Consider the following 27,183-nt stretch of genomic DNA (forward strand, 5'->3'; position numbering starts at 1 on the left):
TCCATTTAGAGCATCAACTAGTTTTCGATAAAGGCAAAAAAAAAAATTCGCAATTGAGGAAGTTTTATCGAAAAGCTTTTCTAATGCGATACTTGTGATATGTGAATGGAAACACAACTAATGTTAACATGAACGTTATAAACCAAAACAATACGTACAGTATACAAGTATCTGTGGGTGTAAGAATAATAAAAATGCTCTTACTCTTCTTACCTTCTTTGAGCATCCCCACTTTGAGGCATTTCATGAAGCGACAAGCCTGACATGATTTGCGTCTCCGTTTTGTGATCTCACACTCATTTGTGGCAGGACAGCTGTATTCTATGTTACCTGAGGAGAAGAAGAAGAAGAGCAGGTTATCACTAACAAAACCAGAGGTGATTAAAAAGGCCCAATAGATTAAAATCTAAAGCAAAATGTTTGTGGAAATATTCAAATATTGAGTAGAATATGAGTAATGATAATTTGGGTGCTGCTACTGATGTAATAAACACAATGTGTACTCTCGGATGGTTTATAATACCTTTGCCAACCAGGCATTGGCACCTGTTAACCATATGGATTCCTATTAGGGCTGTCCTCCAACAAAGAAATTCTTAGTCGACTAACACTCAAACAATTTTGTTGACTTCTCGTCTAGTTGATTTAATTGAGTTTCTCTACGAAGAATCACACAAAAGCACCAACATCTTGTGTTTACCAGAGATGTGCTCATTAGTTTCTTGGAAATAAGTCATTCAGCATGAACAAAATTAACTAATTGACTAAGACCAAAACGACCGATCAGTTGACTAAGCGAAACTAAATTCCCCATAGAATCCATATCTAAGGTGTGCAGGTGTCTCAGGTGTTGTCCGCGGCAGGAAATGCTGGGGTAAGAGGTAAAGGGTGGGGGTTGGGGAGGTGGAGGTAAAGCTACAACAGTCCTTCAGGACCCATCAGTAGACGCCACCCAGGTCCAACACTAAATTGGCCTCATTAATTCTGTGCGTGTCCCCTCCAGGCCCCCGGGCACACTCTGTGTCCCCCCTGCACTCAGAGGGGCCTGCCACGGCCTCAATAGCGGGCTGGAGAGCCAGACACGCTGGCCCCGACCACTTTACATAATACTCCAGCAGACCCAAACCTGTTGTTACCACTGTTGCCATTGTTGACTATTTACATAGTGTACAGGCAAGAGGCCTTATGCATTATTCAGCTGCAGCGTCTGATTCCAGGACGGAGCAATGAAAAAGAGTTTCATTGCTCCACAATAAAAGAGCCGGTTGTGCTCTACTCTAGCATTAGCAATAGAGAGGGCAGGATATGCCTCCGCTTCTGTCTGATTCCATACATTTTACTGTATTCAGGGGTTTTTCAATAAAGGGTTTCAATATAATGGTTGCTTCGGCCTAGGAATTTGAATTATCCTCAGTTTGAATGGGCTTTCAGCTTTAAAGCCTTTGACATTGGGATTTTTCCTAAACTTTTCTTTTAACCTAAGGTTTATGTCTTTGTCGGTACGGTGAAATAAATTGTTGAGTAATGTAAAAATCTAATTTAATCATTATTATTACCTCAATATTTTCCCCTCATCCACTATAATACATGTAATAAACAATATGTCAGCACGTATGCTTTCTGTTGAAACTACTCACATACTGTACAGAAAGCCCTTTAACTGATAAAGTATTTTTACATGTTGCAGTGTGTTAACAAATACACACGAACACATCCTGCATCCCAACATCCTGTAGCAGCTCCACAGCTCTGACCCTCGCTCCAGATTTCCTGTACAGAGAAACTGTGTAATATTCCACCGGCGTTCCTCCGCTAGCCCTCCAACATCCTTTGACAACTTATGCAATTATGTTAACATTATTGGACAGATCAAGTGGAGGGTCCCAAGATGTTATAAATAATTAGAAATTCCTCCTTATATCTGGGTTAGAAATCATTATGCTAATTCTCCTCATCTCTTTGGGATTGGGGTAAATAAAGGTGTGAGGGGAAGGCGGCTGATGAGCTCTGATTGTCTTCCCTCTGTCTGTTTTCTCTGTTGTCATAGCAGAAGCAGACCATAATAATCCTATCCATTTCCCCATATGCTGAGAGGAGGCAATCAGTGCCACCCCGCGCTGGAGGTCTTTTTGGTTTGCGTTCCCATTATACACTAACCAATCAGCAATTTGCTGGGACGTAAAGCACTAAATACATAAAAGAAACATGGGTTTTGATTGCAAATCTTATCACTTTATTCACTTCATTATATGCAGGCTATGTTGCAGGTTTGCTTGCGCGGCCCGACCCGGCACGTTTGACCCTGTGTGTCCCCTGAGGACGCTCTGTTTATGGGGGGATTTTTCTCTCCTCCTCCTCCTCCTCCTCCTCCGTCTCACGGGTGCCGGGGACACGTGCACCAACCACACCTGGTGGCTAACTAACTCTAAGAGAGCTAGCCCTTTGATATCACACACTCCACAAACAAAAAGCAAACACACACTGCCGTGCTACTGCGTCCACCTGTCCTGTCAAGTCCTCTGATGTTCTGTCAGAGGGGGCTTCACATAGCTCAGTGCAGCGAGAGGGCTGGATTAACCAATTTTTCATCTCTACTTTTGGTTTATATTTAGGAGAGGTTTCAGTATCAGCATAAGTCCCACTTCAAAACATGCCTAACATCGTTTAGCCGAGCTAAATGACGATAAGCCCGGACCTCTTTCAGCCTATTGTTTTTATTAACATACATTCATAGTGATAAGGGGAGAAAAATATTAAAGAAATGTTAATATTAAAGGCACAATCCATGACCCATAGAGTGGAACTTGCTACAACTATACTAAATTTAGGTGATTATAATATTTGATGGTTTGTTTTTATCAGTAACGTGTGTTACCACTAGGGTGTAAGAAGTATCGCGATATTATGTTTTGTGATACTCTATCGATTCTCAAAAACATTGTATTGATTTTTTATTAATAGTTTATGTGCAAAAATTAACTCAGTCAATACTTTAACTTTTTTATGCACAGATTTTATGCATATGGCGGTGTGTTCTTTATACTATGACTATAAGTTAGCTTTAAAAAATCACAATATATCGCCTTGCTTACAGTATCGCAATATATCACAATATATTGAATCCCCTGTATCATGATACGTATCGTATCGCCAGATTCTTGCTAATACACAGCCCTAGTAACCACAGTGGTAATTTCAATTTGGTTCAGTCATCACTACAGTATGTCAATCATTTAATTTACACTATATGCAAAATATACCTTGTTAAATAAAATCACAATTATAGATATTTATGTTTATGCATTTCACTTTTTACTTTGAACAGATTAGGCATTATTTCTGTAACATGTAGCCATTATATTTAGTGTCTTTTTTGTATTTGTGTGAATGAGAGATATTGTTTGTAGCAGTCTTTTAGTTGTTTCTTGTCTCGTTTACCAAAATGTCCACCCGAGGAGTGATTAAACTATTTCTACCTGAATATAACTAAACAGATGGATGTAAACTAAACAGAAAATTAACTGGATTTAATGGACTTTGTGACTCTGAACAAAGAGATAAGTTGGTAAAGGTAGATTAAAACACTGACTTAAAGGGGGTGCACCTATTAAATGTTTTATAATAAGCTTGTCATTCAGAGATGATGTCTGACATCCTCCCTTGTAGAGTAATAGAACGGCCAGTTTCACTTTCAGAAATGAAGCATACTGGCGGGAACCCCTTTAACCCGAGGGCCATGCTCGGGTTTATCCGTCTTTAGAGAGGTTATGGTATGGTTACCAATAACATTACAGAGTGAAGGGAGAAGAAAAAGATTTCCCTCCTTCTTCTCTTGATAAGTATCTGTCTCAATCTATTTTATGGCTTTTCAGGACCCATGCCAGGGCACAGAGGGGAAAGTCAGGTCTTGTAAGTAAATTACAGTAAAATGGCAGGTATTTCTCATCAAAATCCAAACTGACTTTTACAGGCTTACTGTCAAGGTCTATTACTTCATATAAAAGGGGGCCACCGAGTTCAGTTGGTTTTCAAGCAATTTTACACTGGGGTTCAAAATGGGAAGAAAACACGGTTCAATAAGAGATTTATGTTTTTGATTGGTGGGGCACGTGAGGTGCAGGAGTGGCGGGATGATTAGGGAGCAATGAGAACGGGGGTATTTCTGGGATGGATGGAGATCTAGGTTGACAGTAATTTGGGCCTGGCCTTGACTAATGTAACTATCTCCACGTAAGAGTTCAAGGGGCTTTTCACTGGATGAATAGGTGAAGGGAAGATGGATTTTCCATCGGCTTTTGTTGAAAAGGTGAAGGAATCAGCCGGAGGAGGCCGGAGCGGGAAGTAAAACAAAGATAGTGAGTGAATAAATGCCTAAATTATAACAAAAACTCAAAATACTTTAAATGCAACTAAAAGATAATATATCAATATCTTAAAAAAACAACATCAAGAATTAGCTGCAGTATCAGAAGTTACACAAGGTGAGCACAAGGTGATAAAGAGACTGTCATGTACATGGTTAACATGGTTAACATTAACTTAGCATGTTATTTGCCCTAAGTGCTATAGAACAATGTGATAAAGGGCTGGAAAAGACAGCTCCTTTGTTTTCCTCTCATTAGAGAGGGCCGTCTCACACTCCACCCTTGACTGCCTCGTTATTCCTTTAATTAATCAGTTCTCATCAGCGGCCCCCTCTCATTCTTTCAAGGGCTCTACATCCCGCTATTTACTGCCTCCATTTTCCTCCAGCAATCCTGCATGTGTTTCTTTTATCATTTCGGAAAAGGCTTTCACCTCCCCCCAAAAAAAGTCCCTGCGTCCTCCTGCCTCCTCTGCCTGGGACCCCTGTCTGATTATTATGCCATTAAGCCTCTCCTCCTCTCCTCTGAAAGAGCAGCAGGGTCCCTCTCCAATCTAAAGAAGTCCTGGGTTTTTTTCCCCTCCTTTCCCTGAAATTACCCGGCGACGCGTGCCTGAGTTTCTAATTGGCATGCCCGTCCCTGGAGACGGCCCCCTCCCTTCTTCCTAATGAAAAGCCTCGGCCTTAATTACACTTTCCAAACGCTGATTGTTATTGACAAAACTCCTGTGGCTCGGACAAACGACGGCAGATTAGCTCCATTACAGGCAGCCCTCCAAGAAGAGAAAGAGAGGGATTTCAAATCGACAATGCAAAGTGAGGCAGGGGGAAAAAAAGAGGAGCTTTCAATTTTTTTCCCATGTACCTTCCTCTTAATTGTTTGGGCCATTGCTCCACTTAAGACGTCTCTTTCTTCCCCGATGCCTTTTTTCCTGTTCCATTGTGTTGCCGTCAGTGTACTTTTAGCGAGGGGACAAAAGCCCAGTTATGTTACTTGAGGAAAAAATGTTCATCTTTTGTCAATAGGCAGGATTGCTGATGGCAGCATGGGTAAACAGGAGGATTTGGCCTAATGCTTTTGTTTGCCTGCAAAAGGTACATAGACTGTCTAAAGCTGATAGGGCTGTAAGGTCCAAAATCAACACCTAACAACCGCACAGACCGCCTGCAATCATTTGTTGATGAGAATTCACTGAAAGCATTGGTTTAAATATCAAATTCTTCCACTCTTAATCATCTCATTTCACCATACGCCAATCGTTTGGCTCATTGTACCTATTTTATCTACTTTTTCCGCTGTATTTATTGCACTACTAAGCCGGCAGAGCTTAGACCTGGACAGCTGTGCCTGTTGTGCAGATTTTTTTTTTTTTTTCCAGGCTCAACAATATCTCCGTCTTCCTGATTAATCTGGAGCAGAGCGCACAGTTTCACAGTTGGGGGCCTTTCATTGCCTCTCTAATGAGAAGCTGTGATACATCATGCCTTGCAGATAGCCAATCGCACCTAGTCCCCAGGCATGCACACATGCACGTAAACACAAAACAGGATGGGTATAATAAAGCAAGGCATCTGGGCAAACAGCCCCTTCACTCCACCAAATCTGACCTCTGAGTGATGATGTCATGTCCACCATACACCACCAACCACGACAGATGATGTCATCATACCTACACTTCTGTCACATGTCAAAATATTCTTCTGGTTTCTGATTTAAAATGCAGTTATTTTTGATAATCAGTCAATAAGTTTGTGTGTTTTGTAATGTTATCCTGTAGTAGTTTTGGTGTTGTACAGTCTAATGGAATCAAAAACAAAGATTTTTTTATGGAGGTTGTTGGTCTCAGGAGGAAGAGAAAACATCGTTCACACTCCAGTGATTTTTTTTTTTTAACATAGTGAATCGCTTGGACTGAGTATGTTTCAGTGTTGTTGTGAGGCCAAAGGTGTCTTGTATGGAGGGTGTTTTTATGTCTGGCGATGCAGCGACATGGGATGAAATAACTTGTGTTGAGTGTTTGTTAGGGGGGGGGGAGGTGAGAGGAGAAAAATACCTTGTATTGTCCTTTTAAAAAAGGCTTTGCAGGCCTCACAAGAAGCCACCCCATAGTGATACCCCGAGGCTATATCTCCACAGACCAGGCACAGCCTCTTGGGGAGGGAGTTCAACATGTATTCGCACTTTATGGACGAGTCCTCCATGATGGTGCTGGAGCAGTCATCGTAGCGCTTGCGGCAGGTGCCGGCCCCGAGCCCGCCGGGGGTGAACATGGGCGGAGAGTCCAGACCGTTGGAGTGGCTGTTCATTGCGCTGACATAGCCGCCGCTGGCGTCTGAGTTGCCGCTGGGGCTGTGGTGGCTGACCGTGTCGATGACCGAGGAGGGACTGGACGGCTCCGTCTTGATGTAGGACCCGCAACTGGAGGGCAGGTGCCGGTCATCAGCGGCCATTCTATTCAGCAGCCTGAGGGATGGGGGGGAGACGGAGGGGGGAGGGAGGAGGAGAAGAGGAAGATGATTAGCAGAGGTCTTCAGAGGAGAGTAGAAATGAATCTCATCAACTAGTGGAGTGACATAAACAGCTAAATACTTGATTGACATTAAGTACAAAATATCATGATTCTGTGGTAATTCATGACAATTACAGCACAAATGCTCGTTTCCTTTAACTAGACATTATGTTAAAGTTTCTAGAGTTAATGAATCATACTGCTTAGATTCGATTACTTATCTTTTCTAATGCTTTACAGTGAAATGATACATCTATCTGGATCGATATATCAATTCAATGATCAACGATATCATCAAATTTAAAATGAAAACTTTGATACATATCGTCATCCTTAAGATGCGCCTTTATTTTGAAGGCTGAAGGCTTAATTGATAAAAAAACATTTGCACTTAAACATGAGAAAGTGGCACTTTATAGTGAACAACAGGAGGTCTATTTTCATTATTTTTATTAGAAAGAATAGTTTTTCATTTAAATAAAAAAATAAATAAATTGTCAAATCATAATTTAGTTGCTTTTTGTGTGTTGATATAAATGTAAATGCTTGTGCTAAATATATATGAAATATGATATCAGCAAATATAGTATAATTGTCCAAAGAATCAATATAATATTGTAATCGTAATGAAATTTGTGATTTACACCCCTAAAAAAGACGCGTTTCTGAATATAACCGTGCAATTTCTGCATTTCTACAGATAGGTTTCATGTGGTCAAACAGTTATACATCTACTGTATTAGCCACATCACATTCAAACGTATCTACTATGGTCTTGTGTCTGATTGTTAAGTCTTTCCAATCTGTTCTCTCTATACCAGTATGTGTCCTAACCTTCCCTATAAACCAGTGAACCAGAGGGAGGATCCTAAGTGCTTCATTAGCCACACACCACGGCAGCTGAAAAAGCGCTCCAGTGTACAACTACACACAACTACAGCACGCACGTCCACACACACACAGCCGCACACATGCCCAAAACAATACAAACACACAGAGAGAAAGAAAGAAAAGTGAAAGAGAGAGACAGGGAGGGATAGATAGAGAGAGAGAGAGAGCACTCAAATAACTTAACACACAAGTGCACACACACACACACACACAGACAGACAGAGCACATCGAGTGTGGGGCATCTCCATAGTTTAGAGAGCTTGGACCTTGGCTTGTCTCCTTGAGTCAGCAGTCAACCAAAAGGAAACATGATGGCAAGATATTGACTTTTTCACTGTCTGCCTAATAACTGTATTTTGGAGTACATGCAATATGATGCTGTAACGTGTGCAGACTAAAGTGCAGCCTTTTGGCTGTGGCCACAAAATGCACTCTGAAGCCTTCCTCGCCCATATAAATCTATTTCAGTCTCGCTCTATAACCTTTAACTTGAAATTGCACTGGGAGAACAATGGGGAGGAAAAAACTTAGCCTGGACATGTTTGACTCATTTTTCCAAGTGGAGTGAACTAAAGGGGAGGACTGCTGGAGGAGATGGATAACTCAATGTATTGGGGATGCAGTGTAGACGCGGTGACCTCCTAGGGTCAAGGCGAGGTCACACACTTACATACACACACACCCCTTTGCATTAGGTGCCACGGAAGGGGTGAAAGGTCACTTGCACTTGCCTGCATTAACAAAATTGAGCCTTGCATGGCTTATGCAAATTCAGACACAGGGGCTCGTAGTGAGTGGCAGCTAGACAGCCCGAAGTTGTGCCTTAGCACATTAGTTCCATTAGCATATTGCCAACTAATGGTAATGTTTACATATTTGACATGTCAGTTTACCATCAGCGCGGGGAGAGGGGGGGGGACGTTCCCTGCTGGGCTCTATCTGCCTGATTGGACGATAGCTGTCTGTCTCAGAGTGCTTGAGAGGAAACAGGAAGCGAGAGGCCTCCGCTGTGTCCCCTATCGGTCGGCCGGACCGCCTCTCGCTCTCCGAGGCTGATTTAATTGTGAGGGTGGGTGACGGAGGGGTTCAGGCCCAGGGGTCAGTGGGTCAACCTTATTTTCTCACCCTGGCTTCCTGGGCCCGTGGAGATGGGGGTCAGCGTGTCAAATTAAATCTCATTCCCAGGTTTCCCCTCCCTGCTGTCATGTATATTCATCGGAGCTCCAGGTGCCTACCACTTCTGGAAATTCACAAAAAGGTTAACTGCTAAAATAAATAATAAAAAAATGCCCCCTGTTAAAACCGTTGACCTTGTGGAATAAGCCCTTTGCCTGAGCACTCCTGGAATTCTTCTCGCAATATAAAGCCTTCACTGTATTAAACTGATACACAATATGCCGGAGAACATGCTGTACAGTTTTTCTTTTTAATTTAAACAATGAAAAAAAAAATACATTTAATACTACTGGTGGCAGTTATTCAGATTTGCTGTTTTAAATCCACTTGCACTCTTAAGTGTCCTTGCAGACAGAAATTGAAAAAGTGAATCCATTTCATGCCTTTCTAAAATAGAACTTGCCGCTCTTGATAATGAATGCAGATTGCATCCCCATAAATTAACGCGCGGCTCTGTGTTCATCTGCTTTATGTTCTCTGTTTCAGATGGATATGTGCACCTGTGCGATAGGGCACCTGCACTTGGCTTATTAAAGGCTATATATTAAAACGCGGGAGCACAAGATGGCTCCATTTAGCTTTTATTTCACAAATTCAGAGTAAGCTTAACCCCGGTTCAAAGGCCATCTTCAGGGTGACACTTAGCATAATTGCATAAGTGTCTTAACTGTTTCCCCTCCAGCTCAATGTGGTCATTTATAATAAATGTGCTGGCTAGAATCCCCTTAACTCATTCTGCTATGACACATTATACCACTGCTATGCTTATGTTTTTAACAAGCCTGCATATATTGATTAATGATACTGAGGGAATACTAACCACTTGAACCTGGCGTATTAATCAAATAGTCTAAAATATTTCTATAAATATTCGTAATCTCTAATGGGACAGGTCCAATTTAAATCTATAAATACCATTGTATGGGAAAATGAGTTATGAGCATTAAATAGTTTGACAGCAGCAATAGTTGTAATAAATAATTCAATATGTGGGGCAGGTGCTAATTAGCTTGTGTGCTACACAGACAGGAAAGGGTCTGCTGGACTCACTGAGACTTGATGCTGTAAAATCTATAGTTCTGTCTTCCTTCCTTCCTCAAGGTAAGAGCATTTCAAATTCTGCTGCCTGGCTGCCCAAAGGAACAGCGCTCGTCTAAGATACAGTATCTCTCCCTCTCTCTTTTTCTCTCTCTGTTCCTCCTCCTTTTGTTCCCTTTGTACTGATCAAAATTCATGCTGAGTAGTGGGTTATGGGCCCGCAAACGCACACTGCGCAGTTTGGTTTTAATCTGATTCCACCTGGCCCTCCTAACAGCATTTCAGATCCCTAATATCATTCCACCGGTGCTGCTGTGACCAGGATTAGCTGGCCTAATGATCTGGCGGCTCGTCTCGCACTCTCTGTTCCTCGACTTCCGAGAGGAGCGCTCGCTCTCTCACGTCTCGACACTTCCCTCGCCTGCGAGCGAAAAAAAACTCTGAACGCTGGATGACACTGTCGTAAGAACGCAGAACATTCGGGATCTAATTGAGCCAATTTGTAAGTATTCCTGCTGAGAGCTTCCTGCTCACTTCAGGAGGATACTGACATCCTCCGCTGTTCTCTGGGTGACTCTCTCCCCGTTTCATGTGTAAATCACAAGAACAGTACAAAACACGTGCTAGAGGCTCGACTCAAACAGTGAGTATATTCCCGATGTCCTTTTCACTCTCAAGGCCACCAGATGCCAAAAACACCATTTTATAACATTTGCTAACCTCATCCCGGAGTGTCACATCCTTGCTACCTGATCAGACTGGGTAAGTGGAGGGGAAGGGGTGTGTGTTGTGATGGTGGGGGTTGACATCTGCAGGCAGGGTGATGGTGATATCAGATGCCCCAGTAGGGGCAGATCTGTCTGGAGGGCCCCAGGCGATGTGGCCTGATAAGCCACTGGCCCCAGAGTCAGCGCTGGTAGGACGAACTCAATTAGCTCCTGACAGACCTCCTCTCAGCCCGACTCAGCCTCCCCGCCACAGCAAGAGCCCACTGGCAGCTGCCACGCTGACCTCTCCTCCAGGGGCCACCGCCACCTTTTACCGCTCCAACACACAGCCGGGGATTCATTTTTTGGGAGAGCGGACATCGTGCCGCTGAATTTCTGCACAGCCCGACTAAAGTCGCAGAAATACAGGCTGTAGTGGTGTGTATGCCACCGAGGGTGCTCGGTGTGTGTTCTCGCAGGGCAAAATGGAAATGGGACTCAGGGAGGGGACGGGGTGGCCCTTGGGAGAAAGGACGGGGATGGAGATTCTAAAACACACTGAGTTGAAATATGGAGGACGCCTCTCTCTCTAACTGGCTCCAGGTTAATGACCATCAGGGGAATAAGGGGCCAAAAGACTCTTGGGGCGATGTGTGTTTGTACCGACGTTGTGCTCATAGGTCTGAGTGTGTGTTTGTGTTGCAGACAGAATATGAACGATGGAAATATAGCAGGGAGTGGGGGCGGGTAGGGTGACGACTGTGGTTTGGTTGGAGGCAAGCCCGGCACTCCATAGGGACCCATTCTAATCTACGAGGGAGAGGCCCCTAATTTTGGAGTCTCTCATTCATTAGTCGTACTCTGACAGAGAGAGGAGCGGGCGGAGGGGGTGGACCTGAAGGGAGGGGAGGGGCCTCTTTATTAACGGATATGCCAGACACTCAGGAGAAGCTGACAGAGATTTATGATGTGCAGATCTATGGAGGCAAACAAAAGGGAAGTGGAGGAGACAGAAAAACAGGAAAAGAGAAAGTAAGCGATACATGAGGGGAAGAGAGAGACGAGATAGAGAGAGAGAGCGGTGTTTATGGTACCAATGGAGAGCGAGGGCCCGGATCAATAGTCCGTAGGCTGGGGGCTCGTGCAGGGTTACCACTGGGGGGGGGACCGTGCTGCTCTGCGGCCTGGGCAATTAAGTTTTTCAGTCTCCAGCAGAGGATTATATTTAGCTGCTCCACAGCGATGTCACTGTAGTCTTTATAAAGCTATGAGCTCACTCCACTACGACAACATGAGCCCCATGCTCCAGCGGCACCACAAGATAGCGCTGGCCAAGAAGCAGATCACATCTATCGATCCCCCCCTCTCGCTCCTTCCTGTTCTAGAGATGCTGCTGGCAGGAAAGAGAGGGCCTCTTGTGATACAGGCGCTGCTGTTTGTCTGACGTAAACTGTCTGGGCCGCACTGGGCAGATCTAGTTCTTATAAGGGGCTGAGTTCAGGATGTTGAGGGAGGCAAATGGCTAATGACAGAGCTACTGTCAGTGAGGGGGGGGGATGTGAGGGAGTCGTCTAAACTTCCCGCTGCGGAGAGCAAAGAGTTAATCGTCTTCCATTCAGACCCAGTAGGGGGAAGCTCCCTGCAGACTTGGACAGCTCATCATACTGTATGTAAAAAAGAAGTTCAGTGATAAGTCTAGTCTGAAGGCGCGCGGTACATTTGGGATCAAATTTCTAATTCTGCCTTTTCATTAGAAAAGATTAGTTTCCATTACACCCATTATGTGGCGTGGCCATGGTATAATTTAACAACATCAATTTACAATGGCTCGTGATAACTAGAAAAAGTAATTATAGTCCACTACTGGCAAAAAAAATCATCCTTAAAAACACTTTCTAATTATCAACGTTGTGTATATTAAAAGAGTTCTTCCAAAGCTGGTGGCTGCTGGGTAATGACCTCAGACACACCCCGGTGTTGTGTGATACGTTACTGATACACTGGCGAAAATATCACAATACACTCTCTTGCATTACTGAGGCATAGCTGGATCCTTCCTTTACAACATATGTTTGAACTCTAAAACTATTTTGCTTCATACCACTTCAGCTCTTTGTCACTTTATGATAACATTAGGGATGCACCAATACCGATATTGGATCGGATATCGATGACAATGGAGGTGATCTATTCAATTTTAAGTTTATTTACCATATATATTATAGACTGGAAATGTAATTGCTGTTTAAGTTTTGACCAATTTGTTGCTGCATTATCAAGGTTTCCACTTGAATTGTAATTCCTGTTAATTTTGAAGATTTTTTTTACCAAGTTACTGGTTTACAATTTATTAATCTAATAATAAATAACAATTCAACAAATGTATTTCTATGTATTTATTGGTCACATTTTGTTTTAAAAACTTAAGAAAGTAATGTTTAAGTCAGGCCTGATGTTGTCTTACACATAAAAGAATGATCCCAGTCACTTCCACACAGTGAGGAATACAGCTTATTAATTAAACACTGGTATCGGATCGTTACTCGGTATCGGCCGATACCCAACGCCCAGGTATCACTATCAGTATCAGGACTGAAAAAGTCGGATCAGTGCACCCCTAGATAACATATAACTAAAAAAACATTTTTTTTAAACATTGTTTCATCTTGTTTGGCTATAAAACTCTAATACATAAAAATATATACACTATATGTTTGATTTCTGCTTTTTGAGAAATTGTCCTGACATTTTAGTCGAACAGTCTGCTCTTCTCTTCAGTTACACAGATGCTCTGATGTATCGTAAATTAATAGTTTTATCACAGAATCTCCTGCATCATGATGCCATCATCAACATATAATCAGCATATCATGACAGGATATCATCAGTTACCTCGGCCAGTCAGAAACAGTGTGATTTTCCTCGAATTTGCGTGTGTAATGTGATAATATCATTAATCAATAATAGAGTCAGATTAAAATATCGAAAAAGTAAAAAGAAAAAACAGAATTTGGTAATGACCTGTCTAGACTAATATTGAAGGAATATGTCGTAAAAATTCTGTTTCATGCTACAAAAGCCCTTTTAAGGCTGGTTTTTGTTTAACTGCCATAAATTATGTGGAAAGCCAGCAGATATCAACCACAGCACACCTCTCACGTACTCTCAGTAGGGTTCCTTATGTAAAATAAAGAGAGGGGATTATAAAATATGAATGATGGAAACTTGAGCAAAAGATCCGATCCAAGAGACTGGTTCAGATTATCGGAGAGGTGAAGGATATTCCTCATTGTGTCGCACGTTTTTTTGCAGTGTGTTTGTCACAAACAGAGAAATATTATTCTAAAGGGTTAAAGCTATTTAACACAGTCCAGTGTAAATCACAGGTTTAGACACAGTGACTGTGCGTACAGGAGGACGGAGGCATAGAGCCATGCATGAAATTACTTCATTAATCTTCTTCTGATAGGCCGTCCTTGTTTAGGGGGGGAACTCTACCTGCTTAAAACAAAGAGCCCGTTCCTGCCTGCATCATAAATTGTCCTCTTCATAAGAAGAAGAGACAAATACAAACACACGTGCACACACATACATACAAAATATACAAGGCGAAATTAGCAGGTTTATCAGGATAATTTAAACGCAATCACATGTGTAAATGTTTGTACAGGTTCACAGTGTGTGATCACGGCACTTAGATTAAAATAACATGCGTAGTACAACGCAATCATCACATTTAACTTCATTTCTCACATTTAAATTGTAGCACACAATTCAAACAATTCAAAATGATGCTGCTCAAAACACCATCGCTCCGACTGTCTGCCACAGCGGCAGACATCGTCATAGCAATAGCCTCTAGCTTTTTACAGGCTCATCTCTACCAGCTGCCACACATTCCCCATAAATAGTGCCGGTAATAAAAAGACGGGTGGGCCTAACTGATTTATACGGTGGTGTCCACCACCACCACACCATTCAGGAATAATTAAACTTTGGGGATATTTTCTGAATTAATGTGTCTCCTTCAGGGGGCAATCTAAACATACATTTCAGCGTTCACCACGTCTGGTGTCAGCGGATGGACTGGGAGGGAGGGAGGGACTCTCCAAGTGGCAGGTTCAACAACCAGCCACTCAATGTGACCATTCGATTGCACTCAGCGCTGCAGGGTTGGTCTCATAAGGAGGCGTTTTAATGTGACCAACAGGAAAATACACACATAAGCAAGCACATAATTTGAAGGCAGGCGAGCAAGCAGGAACACACACACACACACCCACACAGTTTTACACTAACAAATCTGTCAGTTATCAGATGAAATGATTGCGTTACAAGAGCGAAGTTGTAAACAAGAGGTTTTATGAGACATGAGACAAACAAAGTTATCCTGTAATGAATAACGTTTTGCGTCAGAACCGAGCCTGATAATCTGATTTAAACTGAGATGGAAACACCGTCAGTTTTAACAAATAATTTAAATAATGGGTCATCTTTCAAAAGACTAAAAAATAAAAAATAAGGGTATAAAGTAAGAATACATGTGGGTTCATGTTATATAAAATCTATTTTGTTTAGTTTTGAAGACCATCCAGTTCTGATTTCTAGGAATGTAATACATAATTTAATGTTTGAGTGATGAAAATTCAAATGAAAGGTTTTATTTTGTTATTTCTGTAATGTGAGTAATGCATATTTGACACGGGTCAAGAGAATCAAATACGTCAATAGAAATTCCTGTTGAGCACAGAGAAACTAGGCCTATAGTGGCTGGCTCTTTGCACACTGCCATGTTAATGGCTGGTTATTGGTCACATCTACTTCCCTCGGGCAAACCAGGGATGAGTGATAGTAGTACTCTCTCTCTCTCTCTCTCTCTCTCTCTGGAAGACACACCCATCACATACTGTCGCTACTAGAGGTGTGCACACTGCATTTTAATTTAACAGTTTTCAACAGTTGACGATGCCGTGCTACACTGTTTTCCTTCTAAACTGCAGACGTTTTAACACGAGCCTGAAACATTGAATCACAGCTTTCCAAAGAGGGACGAGTAAAAAAACAAAGTGCTGTAATGGGTGCACGTCTCACCCCGGCCGTGTAGAGGAGACTTGGTGAAGCTGTCAGTGGGAATCAGAGCCGCTACGGTGACGGACGGTTTCAATATTGATTTCATAAATAAACAAAGCTAACCATCGATCCTAATGTTATTTTGCATTTCAATTACTGCTCCGAAACATAACCTTCAAACAACTGGCCGCTCAATACCAATAGCCTTCGCTGATAAACACCCATACGGTTACCCACCTTACATCACATCTTCTTACCAAGTGTGAATTAGTGGACCTAGAATTTCTCCTCCACCACTACATTTAGGACGGAGGGGTTGAAAAGCATTCGTATCTATCACACTATTGCCGTAAGAAACATGGCAGACTTGGCAAACAGTGAACTTCAGTTTCATGTTTCTTGTAACTAACTCTACTGTTTTCACTATTTTATCAAACGTATTACTAAAATAATATATTTTCTTGACTCAGTTATTTTTCTAAACTTCTGTGTTTTAGATGGTGTGTGTCTGTGTGTGCATACATGCATGTGTGTGTAAATGAAGAGGAGCCCTTCAGTGTTGGAGCAACAGGAAGAAGTGCTGACGCACCGTGTCAGTGATAGCACTCTGCTGCCACAAGGGCATGAGAGCCCCACGTAGGCTAGCATTATCCTTCTAGACTAATGGACCTAGTTATTTTTAAACAGATTCTCACACTGCGGTGGAGGTGTCCAAGGTTACCGTGGATGAGGAATCAGGAGGGACGCGTGCGGTGACGGTCGGTGGTTTCTGTGCGGGTGGATGTTGTGAAATAGCCAAAGAGGCACGGTGGCTAATCACCGAGAGGTGTCGGATGGGGTCTCAAGAGAGCACATGTTCCAACTTCCAAAATTGACCAATAATATAATTTTAAACTTTCTGCAAAACTTTCTGTTATGTATGTGACGTTATGAAAAGAAAAAGTTCACTTTATGCAGATATTTGTGCACGATATTAAATAGAAGAGGTCATATTTAAGAACAGAACAAGTCTGGATATTGTAGCTTTCCTTACTCTTATTTTGGTAATTAATGACCTACGGAACAGAGCACCTAAAGCTGACGTAGAACTTCTACAAATAAATGAGTGAATATGCTGCTTAACAGCCAGTCAAAGCATTAACAATATGAACCCGAAAGCATCTGAAGCTACAGAACAGTGAACATCCAGAGTGTGTCAATATACTCTGCATCCCCATTTGGCCTGGAGAGGGACAACATGCTCCACCCTCCCCACCCCCACCCCCCGCTCAGCCTGAGCTGAGTGACATATTTACAGTGAAAGTAATGATACTAGATACCAGAAATGAGAGGGCTCCAGCGTGGCCAGTGGATTCAGGAATCTCTCTAATGAATTGGACAACAAAGCCCTGTTGGTACAAGGAAGAAGTATTTAGAATTGGGTGACAAACTGAATTTTTAAAACATTAGGCTTTCTTTTAAAAAGGCACATATCCCAACACAAGCTCTGGGAGATGAGGAGGGTGGGAGTGGGACAGGTGGGTCGGCTGGTCAGCTACAGGGGCCACCAGCTCCTGGCTCATAGCGGGGTGGCCGTTCTCGGCCAGGAGCCTCTTCTGGTAATGTATTCTGAAACCAAATTACCGTAAGCTGATCCCATCTGGATAGTGTCTGTGCACGGCTGCTTTGGTTACCCACCACTGCCTCTAGCCTGCGATAGCATCTCCATGAAGACAGCAAAAATCTGATTAACCCAATAACAATGAAACACTTGGTCAAAGAGCAAAGAGCTTTTAACTTAAGATACACTAATGCAATTCCCTCGCCTTGTTTTCTGAAACCTAATAAGAATCAAGCAGACGGACTGCTGGAGACGGCTGTTTGCAGGCTCTAATGCAGCAAGCTGGGAATGAAGTCAAATGAATTGAAATCTAATTCATCATTGTGTGCTAACTTCTTTCTGCTCCTCTAAAAAATACATTAAAAAGCTCTTATTTCATGAAGGGGAAATTGGATAGTCTAGTTAGTTTATAGCAGTGGCTCTGCCAGGGCTTAAGGAAAGCGAGGGTGTTGATGGAACATTTAGAAGCAGAAAGAAGTCACATCTCAATCCGCTGCCGCTCAGACCGTGTGGGTTTTCTGAGGAACTCAAACTGACAATCCTCAGCATTGGCTGACTTCTGAGTGGCGCGAACCGCCGCTGCAATACAAGATCAACAATACGCCTGTCAGACTCGTACAGTAACACGTCTCGTCTCTCTGCGTGAGCCAAGAGATATTTAGACTCAAACAAGTCAAGCAAAAGTAGATAACAGGTGGAGTGTGACGATGTACATACCAGAGAAAAACACACATCATAGAGAATTAAACTTTCAGTTAAAACCTGTGTTATCAAAATACACAATGCATGCGGTCACATTTCTAAATATCGCCAACGTGCAAAGAGACAAGAGGAGCGTGTCTCACTCTATTCTGAAAGCAAAACTCTGTTTCCATCTGTGGTGGCGATGCCCTCGGGTAGATCTATAGAGTATAGTACTACAGTGATTCCACAACAGTGCTGTGCTAATTACATGGAGCACATACGTCCCACTAATCCTCTCAGCCAAGCATCACGGACACATCCAGCCCACAGTGAGGGGCTGCAAATACCGCTGTACAATTAGCAGAGGAGAGCCACTGCTGGACCAACATGGACAGCACACTCAGGCCAAAGCTGGAGACATCCCACAAATAACTAACTTGACATGTAATCAGTAAAATACTAATTTACTATCATCATTTCAAGTTATTGTGAGAGGTTTTAGCTTAGGAGTTAGAAAATAATATTATTACATCCACATTTGATCACAAAAAAATTCTAAACACGTGTACAGTAAGTCACCGAAGTTATTTATACGTCAAACACCTGTTCAACAACTCAGCTTTGAAAGAGCAAATGCTCTTTTCATCGTTATTTTAAATGTATCCGCGATAATCATCGAATATTATGAACATGGCACACAGAAATGCAGCTGCTTTCTTGTGTGGAGTGTCATTAAATATTAATCAGTATTTTCTTTTATTATATACACAAATCAGTGCACACCATCACTAAATCTCTCATAATATGTCAACATGTAACTGTAATGTTTTGGGGGGAAAAAACAAATTAACAAATATAAACATTAATTACTGAAACATATTTTGTATGTACAAATTTAGGAAAGAATTATTTAACATTTGATAAATTGACTGTAACATTTAAGAGTAAAAGCAAAATCAAAAAATGCATTTCTGAATAGATTAGTTGAAAAACTGAAAACTTTTTTTTTTAACAAATGATTTCCAACATAATTGAACATGTTTTTTTATGTGTAATGTTTCTCCTTGGTGCAATGAATATGATTCAAAGTGTGTTGGAAAGTGCATTTGTAGGGAAAATAATTTGAAAATGAAAATGTCTCTTCACACTTAAGAATAATTATATGTTAAAATTATAAATATACATATATGAAGGGGTAAATATCTGCTTAAAAACTAAATATTAATTATAGTAGTTTTTCCTTCCAATTTAGGGAATACTTCTCAGGGAATACTACCATAAAAAAATATAAATACACTTGAACATATAACACCTGACTCTGTGACTGTCTGTCTGCTGTTTGTGTCATTTTGTATTAAGGTGCATCAGAGAGAGAAGTGAACTTGTATAATCCATTTTAGAGGAAAAACAAAGGGGATTATTGCACAAATGTCTGAGATATTAATGTGTCTTCTAGAAAAACTTTTAGAATTTTCAGTGATTTAATTAAAGAATATCTGTAAACAAATGGGCCAAGTAAAGAAATACACACTAACAACATTCAGCTGTCTAACATTACACTCCATTATTTTCTCTTAAGTATTTTCACAGCACTTACTGCTTTTAAATCTAATGAATTAAAAAAAAGTCCTCAATTATGGTAGCATTAAAAAATGTTCAGTACATGAAAAAGATCAGTTACAAGATGATAACAATTTTAACTGGAACATTCTGGACATTATTACAAGAAACAGAATAAAATAAAAATTGTCTAAATGCAGTTAATCAAGCAACTGTAACAGGTAATTGAAATCATCTGATTGGTCTTCCACAAATCACCAATTTCGCATACAAACTACTTTATCAATAATATCTATTGAACATTTTATATAATATATAATATAATAAAGATTGATATAAAATTGATCTGTATTTTAACAAATCTTTACACAAGCCCAAAGTTTTAGTGTGTTTTTCATACATTAACATGGAAGTAAATACATTCATAGTTGTACCATAAAACTGTTTCCAATAAAAATTAAAACAAGAAATAAAATTTCCACAATTCAAGATTTATTTAGTATGAAATGTAAGCTATCGATGGATTTATAAAGTTAAAGTATGCTGTGAGCTCAGACTGTCCCAGTGAGACAGCAAGCTCGCCTTGTGTTGCCGCTGGCTGGGACAGACCTACACGCTCCTTTTATTCGCCCTTCTCTAGCTACAAATATTACACTGTGTAATTTATCCTTTTCAATTCCACGGATGCACGTTAATCTCATCTCCTCAAAATGTTATTCTCCCTGGGCGGCCCGATCGAGGAACAAAGCCATCAGCAAACAACCTCCTAACCCAACTGGACAGGTACCCCAAATTCTTTAGGAAGAAAAAAAAAAATACACACTTTGCGGAGGGGCACGCTAAATCAATCAGCCATGCTCTGAAAGAAAAATTTAAAAAGACTGGCATACTCACACAATAAATCTCATGCACACACATACACAGTTGCACCTGCCCTGTTGCTCTATACTGTCAAGTCCTGCATGATTTAAGAGCCCTTAAAACAATGAACAAGAGAAAGTGCATTTTTTTTAAGAGTGTGAGAGAAGCCAGGAAAAGTACATCAAAAACAAGAAAAAGTTCAGTGCCTAGACTGGAAGGGTTCAGGAAACAAAACTAGAGCAGGCACAGTTTAAAAAATAAATAAATAAAAGAATGAGAGGAAGACAGCAAAGAGATAAAAGTGCATCACAACAGAGGGGTTAAAACAGTGAAAGAAGGAAAACAAGGTGCACCTACTGGTTATGATAGCTGAGAGGGTCTGGAAGACAAAGTTCTGAAATGTCCATCAGTCCAGTTTTAGCATTCCAGGAATGAGAGGAAGAGGAAAGAGGAAACAATTGAGACCCGCTTCTTCCCCAAATGATGGCAGAGAGCACCCTCAGAGACACCGCTGCCGAACGCCCCCTCCAGCACCGCTCCCCCCAGCCTGCACAGGTATGTTGGACTGGCGTGTGTGTGCGTGAGCATGTGTGTTGTGTAATGTGTATGTATATATCTATGTGCTGGAGAGAGAGTGTGTCTGAGTGTATGGAAGTGAAAGTGTGTATGTCAGAGAGAGAGAGAGGGAGTGAAGGGGGGAGGGACAGATAGACAGAGGAGGTAAAGGGGGGTGAGACAGAGAGAGAGAAGCGCAGGCAGCAGCAGGATGAGCGCTAAGATGGAGAGAGCATGAGAGCGCGAGCGAGGGGAATGACTCTTTCCATGGTCGGGATAGGGCTCTTTAAGACTCAAGGGCTTGATGAATATGGAACAGCTGCTGTTGGCTGGCTCCGAGGGGCAGGACTTAAAGCGACAGAGGGGCCGGCGGAGCAGCGGGGAGGAGGGATCCAAACGCTCGCTCACACAGATACAACACACACACACACACACACACACACGGCTCACACACACACACACACAAAACAACCTATCACATGAGACGCAACCAGGAGAACACACAAAGTTTCCATCTCAATTAAATAAAAAAGAGTTATGATATTCTGGATGCTCAAAACTCGCATTGAAACATAAATAAGAGATAATAAATAAAAGTAGGAGATTGTAATTTGTGGAAAATAAAAAAAAAAATTATTTCTTTCTGTATTGACTTGTTGAAAAAGCAACATATATTGTATTTAGTAGTAAAGTGGCTCTACATTTTTATTAACATTTTTGTAATTTATATTTGATGGATTTGTTAAAGAAAAACATCTTGTTTATGCTCACATTAATATGCATTGCAATGATATCAAACAAAGCCAAAGCAAAAATCATCTCACACGACATCCAACTTTACCAAGCAGCTGACATTTCAGAACTTGATGGACAATATAAAAACTTACTGTAATCTACCCTGAGCATTTTTAAGATATCAAAATGTAGCCTGCACTATTATAAAACACATAATAAAGTCAAATCTGACACCAGCCTAAGCCACTCTATAGGAGCTCCAGCAAGCAGCCGAGTGCATCCGCAGCACTTCACTTTCAAAAAGCAATAGCTTTCAAACCACTAAGGACAGTAAATGTATTTATTGAGCTGTGTCGCGAGCTCCATTTGCCGGGTGTTACATGTGAGGTACCATTGTGAACCTTTCACCACCTGTGAGAGATGATCTCGAGCCATAACTCATATTCTGGGAGCCCATCAGCTTCTAACGCAGCGGAAAATCCAGCTCTGTCTTCTCTAACCCCGGCTTTAGAAGCGCCTGTGTTTTCACTGTTGATCAAGCTCAGTAAGAATGCCGAGAATGCAGATAGCATTTCACAGTCGGTGAGGGTCTCCGTGTTACTGTATCCCCACATTATAAGAACGGAGCTTACCATGGCATCTTATTGGAGAAACGAGCGGTCCGACAACAGCTCACACTTGGCAGAGAGACTTCTCAGAAACTCACAAGGTGCCTGACAACGTCTTCAGTAAAAACAAGAGTGAGGAGGAGTCGAGGTCTACCAGCACATTCATGCACAAAGGTGTGTTAGGTCGCTCTGCTGCTGCTGCTCTCTGTTTTTTTCTCTGCTGAACAGGAACAGCATAACCCTTGGAGAGGAATCCAGTTCCATTCATCGGCTCACGTTTCTATAATCAATGCAAAAACATCACGCAATCCCTATTGATCATCACAGGCCTATTGATGTGCAGCAAGAGTGCCTCCACAGTGGCACGGATCACACAGCATCTGCTCTCTTTTTGTGACAAAAACAAATGACTAAATAAATGAAAATCCAATTAAGATTAATGCCAAATCAAACACCTGTCAGTTTAATTCCTTAAAGAGGAATAAACTCACAATCAAACACAGTTCTCGTACTTCAATAAGACACTGCACAAAATGTGGGATGAAGAAAACCCCTCATAAGGCACAACACGACACTAAGCATAGTGTATATTATACTTCCATTATTGAGCTATTTATTCAAGTTGTGGCACTCCAATCTATCTCATTTGGGATCTAAAAATATTTTTACATATATCATAGCTTAGTTAAAGAAAACAAAAGTGTCAAAACGTCCTTCATTTTGAGTCAAATCACTGCACAAATCACAACATAATTCTCGTGACACAAACAGCTGATCCAGCATGATTTAAGTCAGCGGACTTAGTTACTACTCAACAGAGAATCACAAGAGGTGGTCCTTTCTCATGACAGACTGCAATATTATCCCGGTATCTATAGCCCGTGTACCGTCTTTCATGTTGATAAACGCCTTGACTTGATAAATGACATTTCTGCATATTTCCCTCTGGCCTCCCAAGGCTTTTCGACTGACACCACACAGACTTTTGTCACGCAGGCGTGAGCTATGAAAGCCCTGCTGCTGCTATCGCTGCTCCTTATCAGCTCTGTTATGAAAAAAAAATCACGGCATGTGACAGTTGATTTGACAGGAAGGGATCTGATACAAGTAAAGAATAGAGCTGCACTTGGCAAACACTCGATCACACCTGGCATGACAAAGTTAGTGGAGTATGACAACGGGGAGCAGGGCTCATGTTGATTATCTGACATGATTATTTCTTTTTTTTTCTTTTTTGTTTTAATGATTTTTTTTTAATTTATTGTGGCATCAGACTTATCTGCATTTATTCACTCTGTGTGTCTGTTTGTTTACATTTACTGTGTGGGTGGTGCAATAAAAACAAACAGTAAATGAACATGTCAAAGAAGAAAACAGTGAGTAAACCTTACTTTGTATGTCACATTAGCAAAGTAAAGTAACTTGTCTGAAAACTTAGACACACTAATGTTAGTCACTTTACACAGTGCTGAAGTTAAACTTGCACCTTTACAGAGCAAAATGAATCATCATCATGGCCTGATAATGTTGCTTTAATCAATTCTCTATAAGTGACAAGTCAATTTGATATAAAATCCCATTAAGTCTGGTGACGTAAACAAAGTTTGGCCTTGAGAGACAGATCACACAACAACCTATACTGTAGCATCCTCAAGTTAAAACTACACAAAGCAAATAAATCAGTTTGTGTTTTTTTTTTTTGCATTTAACAGTTTCACCCAGAGAATTTCTCTGTAAATAAATAAACAGACAGCTGGGCCTTGTAAAAGTCTGCCATATTTAACCTGTTCATGCATACAGTAATGGTCCAATCGATAAGGTAATTCAGTCACTATATTCCCAGAGGAAACGGGTACAGTGTAGCGCGCACAGTGCATGCCTCAATTAGAGCTAAACCGCGTGCACACTGATGTCATCTACAGCAGCTACAGGTGCGTTCAAGCTCCATTTAAAAAAAAATAGCATAAAAAAAACATGTTTAAATGAGAAAAACACGAGGTTGATGAATGTATAGTGTATATCTTACTCGGACAAGTCATGGCACATCCGCGGCTGGTGTGGAGTCTCCAGGTTGTAGTGGTGCTGGTTGGTGGTGGTGGTGGTGTTGTAGTGGTGGTGGTGTGTCTCTGTGCGTCTATGCGTCTGAGCGCGCAGCCAGCACATGCAACTCCTCCTCCGGAGCGCGCCCTGTGGATAAACCGAGCAGCTCCTCCGGCAGCAGGAGCCGGTGAGAGGGGTCAAACGGGATTCAAGGAAGGAGGAAATGTTTGTCTCGTGACTGCAAACTCAGACGTTGTGTTTCAGGTAGAAAAAATACCGCAGAACATATTTATTAATCGACCGATATTTTTTTTTTATCTAACTGCGTCATAAATAGGCATCCCAGCCAGTAAGGAAAGTCACTCAGTAGCTGTCATTTGTCACGCAGGGTAGAGTAGCTTCTTCTGTGTGCAGCTGTTTGAAGTGTGTTGAGTTCTGTCTCTCGAGCTGTGGTGAAGACATTCTTACCTGAGGAAAAACTGCAGGTGAAAAACAGCACTGAGAGTCTGTTGGTTTCCACTATTGATGAATAAATAACAGGATATGATAGCAGAGTGGCGTCTGTTGCAGAGATCGCATAACCCAGGCGTCCACTAACTTTTACACTATATAAATATACATATTTTTTTACAATGTAGTTTGGTATGTATTTTTCTGTAAGTAAGACACTGTGAAGGCTACCATTAAAGTAAACTATGATCAATGCATGTGTGATATTACACATAATAGTGAAATTAAACTTACTACTATAGGGATGCACTGATACCAATACCAGATCGGATATCGGGTCGATACTGACTCAAATAGAGTCAGGATGTGGTATTGGTGACAAATGGGCCGATCTATTCAATTCTATGTTTAGATACTATATACATTATATACTGGGATTTTAATTTCTGTTTAAGTTTTGACCAATTTGTTGCTGCATTAAAAATGTTTACACTTGAATTGATTTTTTTTTTTACCAAGTGTACGATTTGTTATTTTAATAATAAATAACAATTCAGTTCATTTATATCTATGTATATTTATTTATTTATTATATTTTGTTTTACAAAGTTAGGAAAGCAAAGTCAAGCCTGATGTTTCCTTACACATAACAGAATGATCCCAGTCACTTCCACACAGTGAAGCATACAGCTTGCTAGTTAAACACTGGTATTGGATCGGTACTCGGTATCGGTCGATACCCAAATGCCAGGTATCGGTATCAGGACTGAAAAAGTTGGATCGGTGCATCCCTAGTTACTACTACCCCCCATAGTATCCTACCCCTCTGTATAAACCCTGGTGATCCTGTCAGTGTTATGGCAAAACACCACATATACCACAAACATCAACATGTAAAAACAATTTTAAAATCCATTTCCCAGCAGTACGCCTCACCCTACAACTTCTGGAACCTTTTTCATTTAATAAATGTGATAAAAAAGAGTTGAAATAGTTTCTATAATTTCTGTTTTATCGTGTCTCATGAAAGGTTCTCCATCATTGACTGACTGCCTCAGCTGTGGACCAGAGCATGAAGCCAGCTGACAGCAGTAACCAACTCTATCATCTCCACTAGAGGGAGGGCTATCTCACAACAAGGCCACCAAGGAGCTGCAGCAGAGGTACATTTTATTTATTTATTTATTTATTTATTCTCCCACTAGGGTGATAGTGTAATTCATAAACTGAATGAATGACAGTCAGGACAGTGCCAACAACCGGGCGCACAATGGAGACTCGACCGCATTTACTCCTGAGTACAAAAAGCTATCCATTACAAACGTGTAATTATTGTCCTTAATAGATTAATTCATGCTGAAAGATAGAAATGGGTTCCAGGCTATTGATGTAATCATTTCACTGAGGAAATTAAGTGACATTAAAAGAATGATATTGTCACCGTGAAAGTATCATTGATTCTTTTCGAATGCAATTAACTGTATTTGAAAATGGGACCTGCACATTGAGCTGCGCAGGGAGCACTGAGGATCACTTCATTTGTGAGAGATATAAAGACCAAATTATCCCATCAAAGAAAAAATCTATAAATGTAATGGCACGGCGCTTCAGCACTAAGGAATGACAACAGCGGTCCTGTTCAGTTCCCTCTGTTAGCTGTATTAACTACCAGCAACCCACAGAAAGATTAGCCAGACTGGGAAAGAGAATATCGCTCAATTTATGAATTCACATGTGACTTTTTTTTATTGGCTAACATAAACAATCCTCTCTCCGTCCGTGAGATGGATGGCTGTAATATGTAATGTCATTGAGATATTGCCAGGAACTATCATTGCTAATAAATAGAAGGGTGATTTTATGGAGTTGTAGAATATTTATTTCAGTTTCTACACTTAATGTTTTTTGTTTAATGTAGTTCAAAGTAGAGCTGAAACGCAATCGATTAGTTGATCAACTGAAAATTAATTGTCACCTGTTTTAATAATTGATTCATCGTACTTAGTTCCAGCCTCCCAAATGTGAAGATGTGCTGCCTTTCTTTGCTTTATATCGTTCTAAACTGGATATCTTTGACTTCAGGAAATTGTGAGACATTTTTCACTATTTTCCGACATTTTAGATTTAAAGGTGCTCTATATGATATCCAGAGCGTTAATCAAGCATCAAACAACGATTTGTTATGTAAAGATATAGAGGAGTAATGTCTACCTGAGCAGAGAATGAAGTCACTCTCCCTCTGTGTGTGTTGTAATCTGAGCTTCTCCACGCTTTGTTAACATCGCCGGGCCGGCCGTGCACGATTGTAGTGCATGTTTTAGTGCGGTTACAGCT

At 41.1% G+C, this 27,183-nt stretch overlaps 1 protein-coding gene across 9 annotated transcripts in view; it reads right to left on the reverse strand.

The window, feature by feature from the left end:
- The window catches only part of esrrb (estrogen-related receptor beta), a 47,740-nt gene extending 23,063 nt beyond the window's left edge, over nt 1–24,677 (reverse strand). The window contains exons 1-5 of one of the 9 annotated variants that reach the window (XM_037746954.1): nt 24,386–24,549; nt 20,819–20,855; nt 17,076–17,144; nt 6,418–6,827; nt 205–330 (exon numbers count right to left, since the gene is read on the reverse strand). In XM_037746954.1, the coding sequence (XP_037602882.1) occupies nt 205–330; nt 6,418–6,827; nt 17,076–17,144; nt 20,819–20,855; nt 24,386–24,398 (655 nt within the window). In that variant the 5' untranslated portion in view covers nt 24,399–24,549. Of the gene's footprint in view, nt 1–204; nt 331–6,417; nt 6,828–10,699; nt 11,392–17,075; nt 17,145–20,818; nt 21,380–22,383; nt 22,484–24,385 lie in introns of those variants that run through there. The other 8 variants (XM_037746950.1, XM_037746951.1, XM_037746956.1 and 5 more) reach the window with 8 other exon arrangements.
- Nucleotides 24,678–27,183: the final 2,506 nt, after the last annotated feature.

Source organism: Sebastes umbrosus, chromosome 16, assembly GCF_015220745.1.
Source record: "Sebastes umbrosus isolate fSebUmb1 chromosome 16, fSebUmb1.pri, whole genome shotgun sequence".
Classification (NCBI taxonomy): domain Eukaryota; kingdom Metazoa; phylum Chordata; class Actinopteri; order Perciformes; family Sebastidae; genus Sebastes; species Sebastes umbrosus.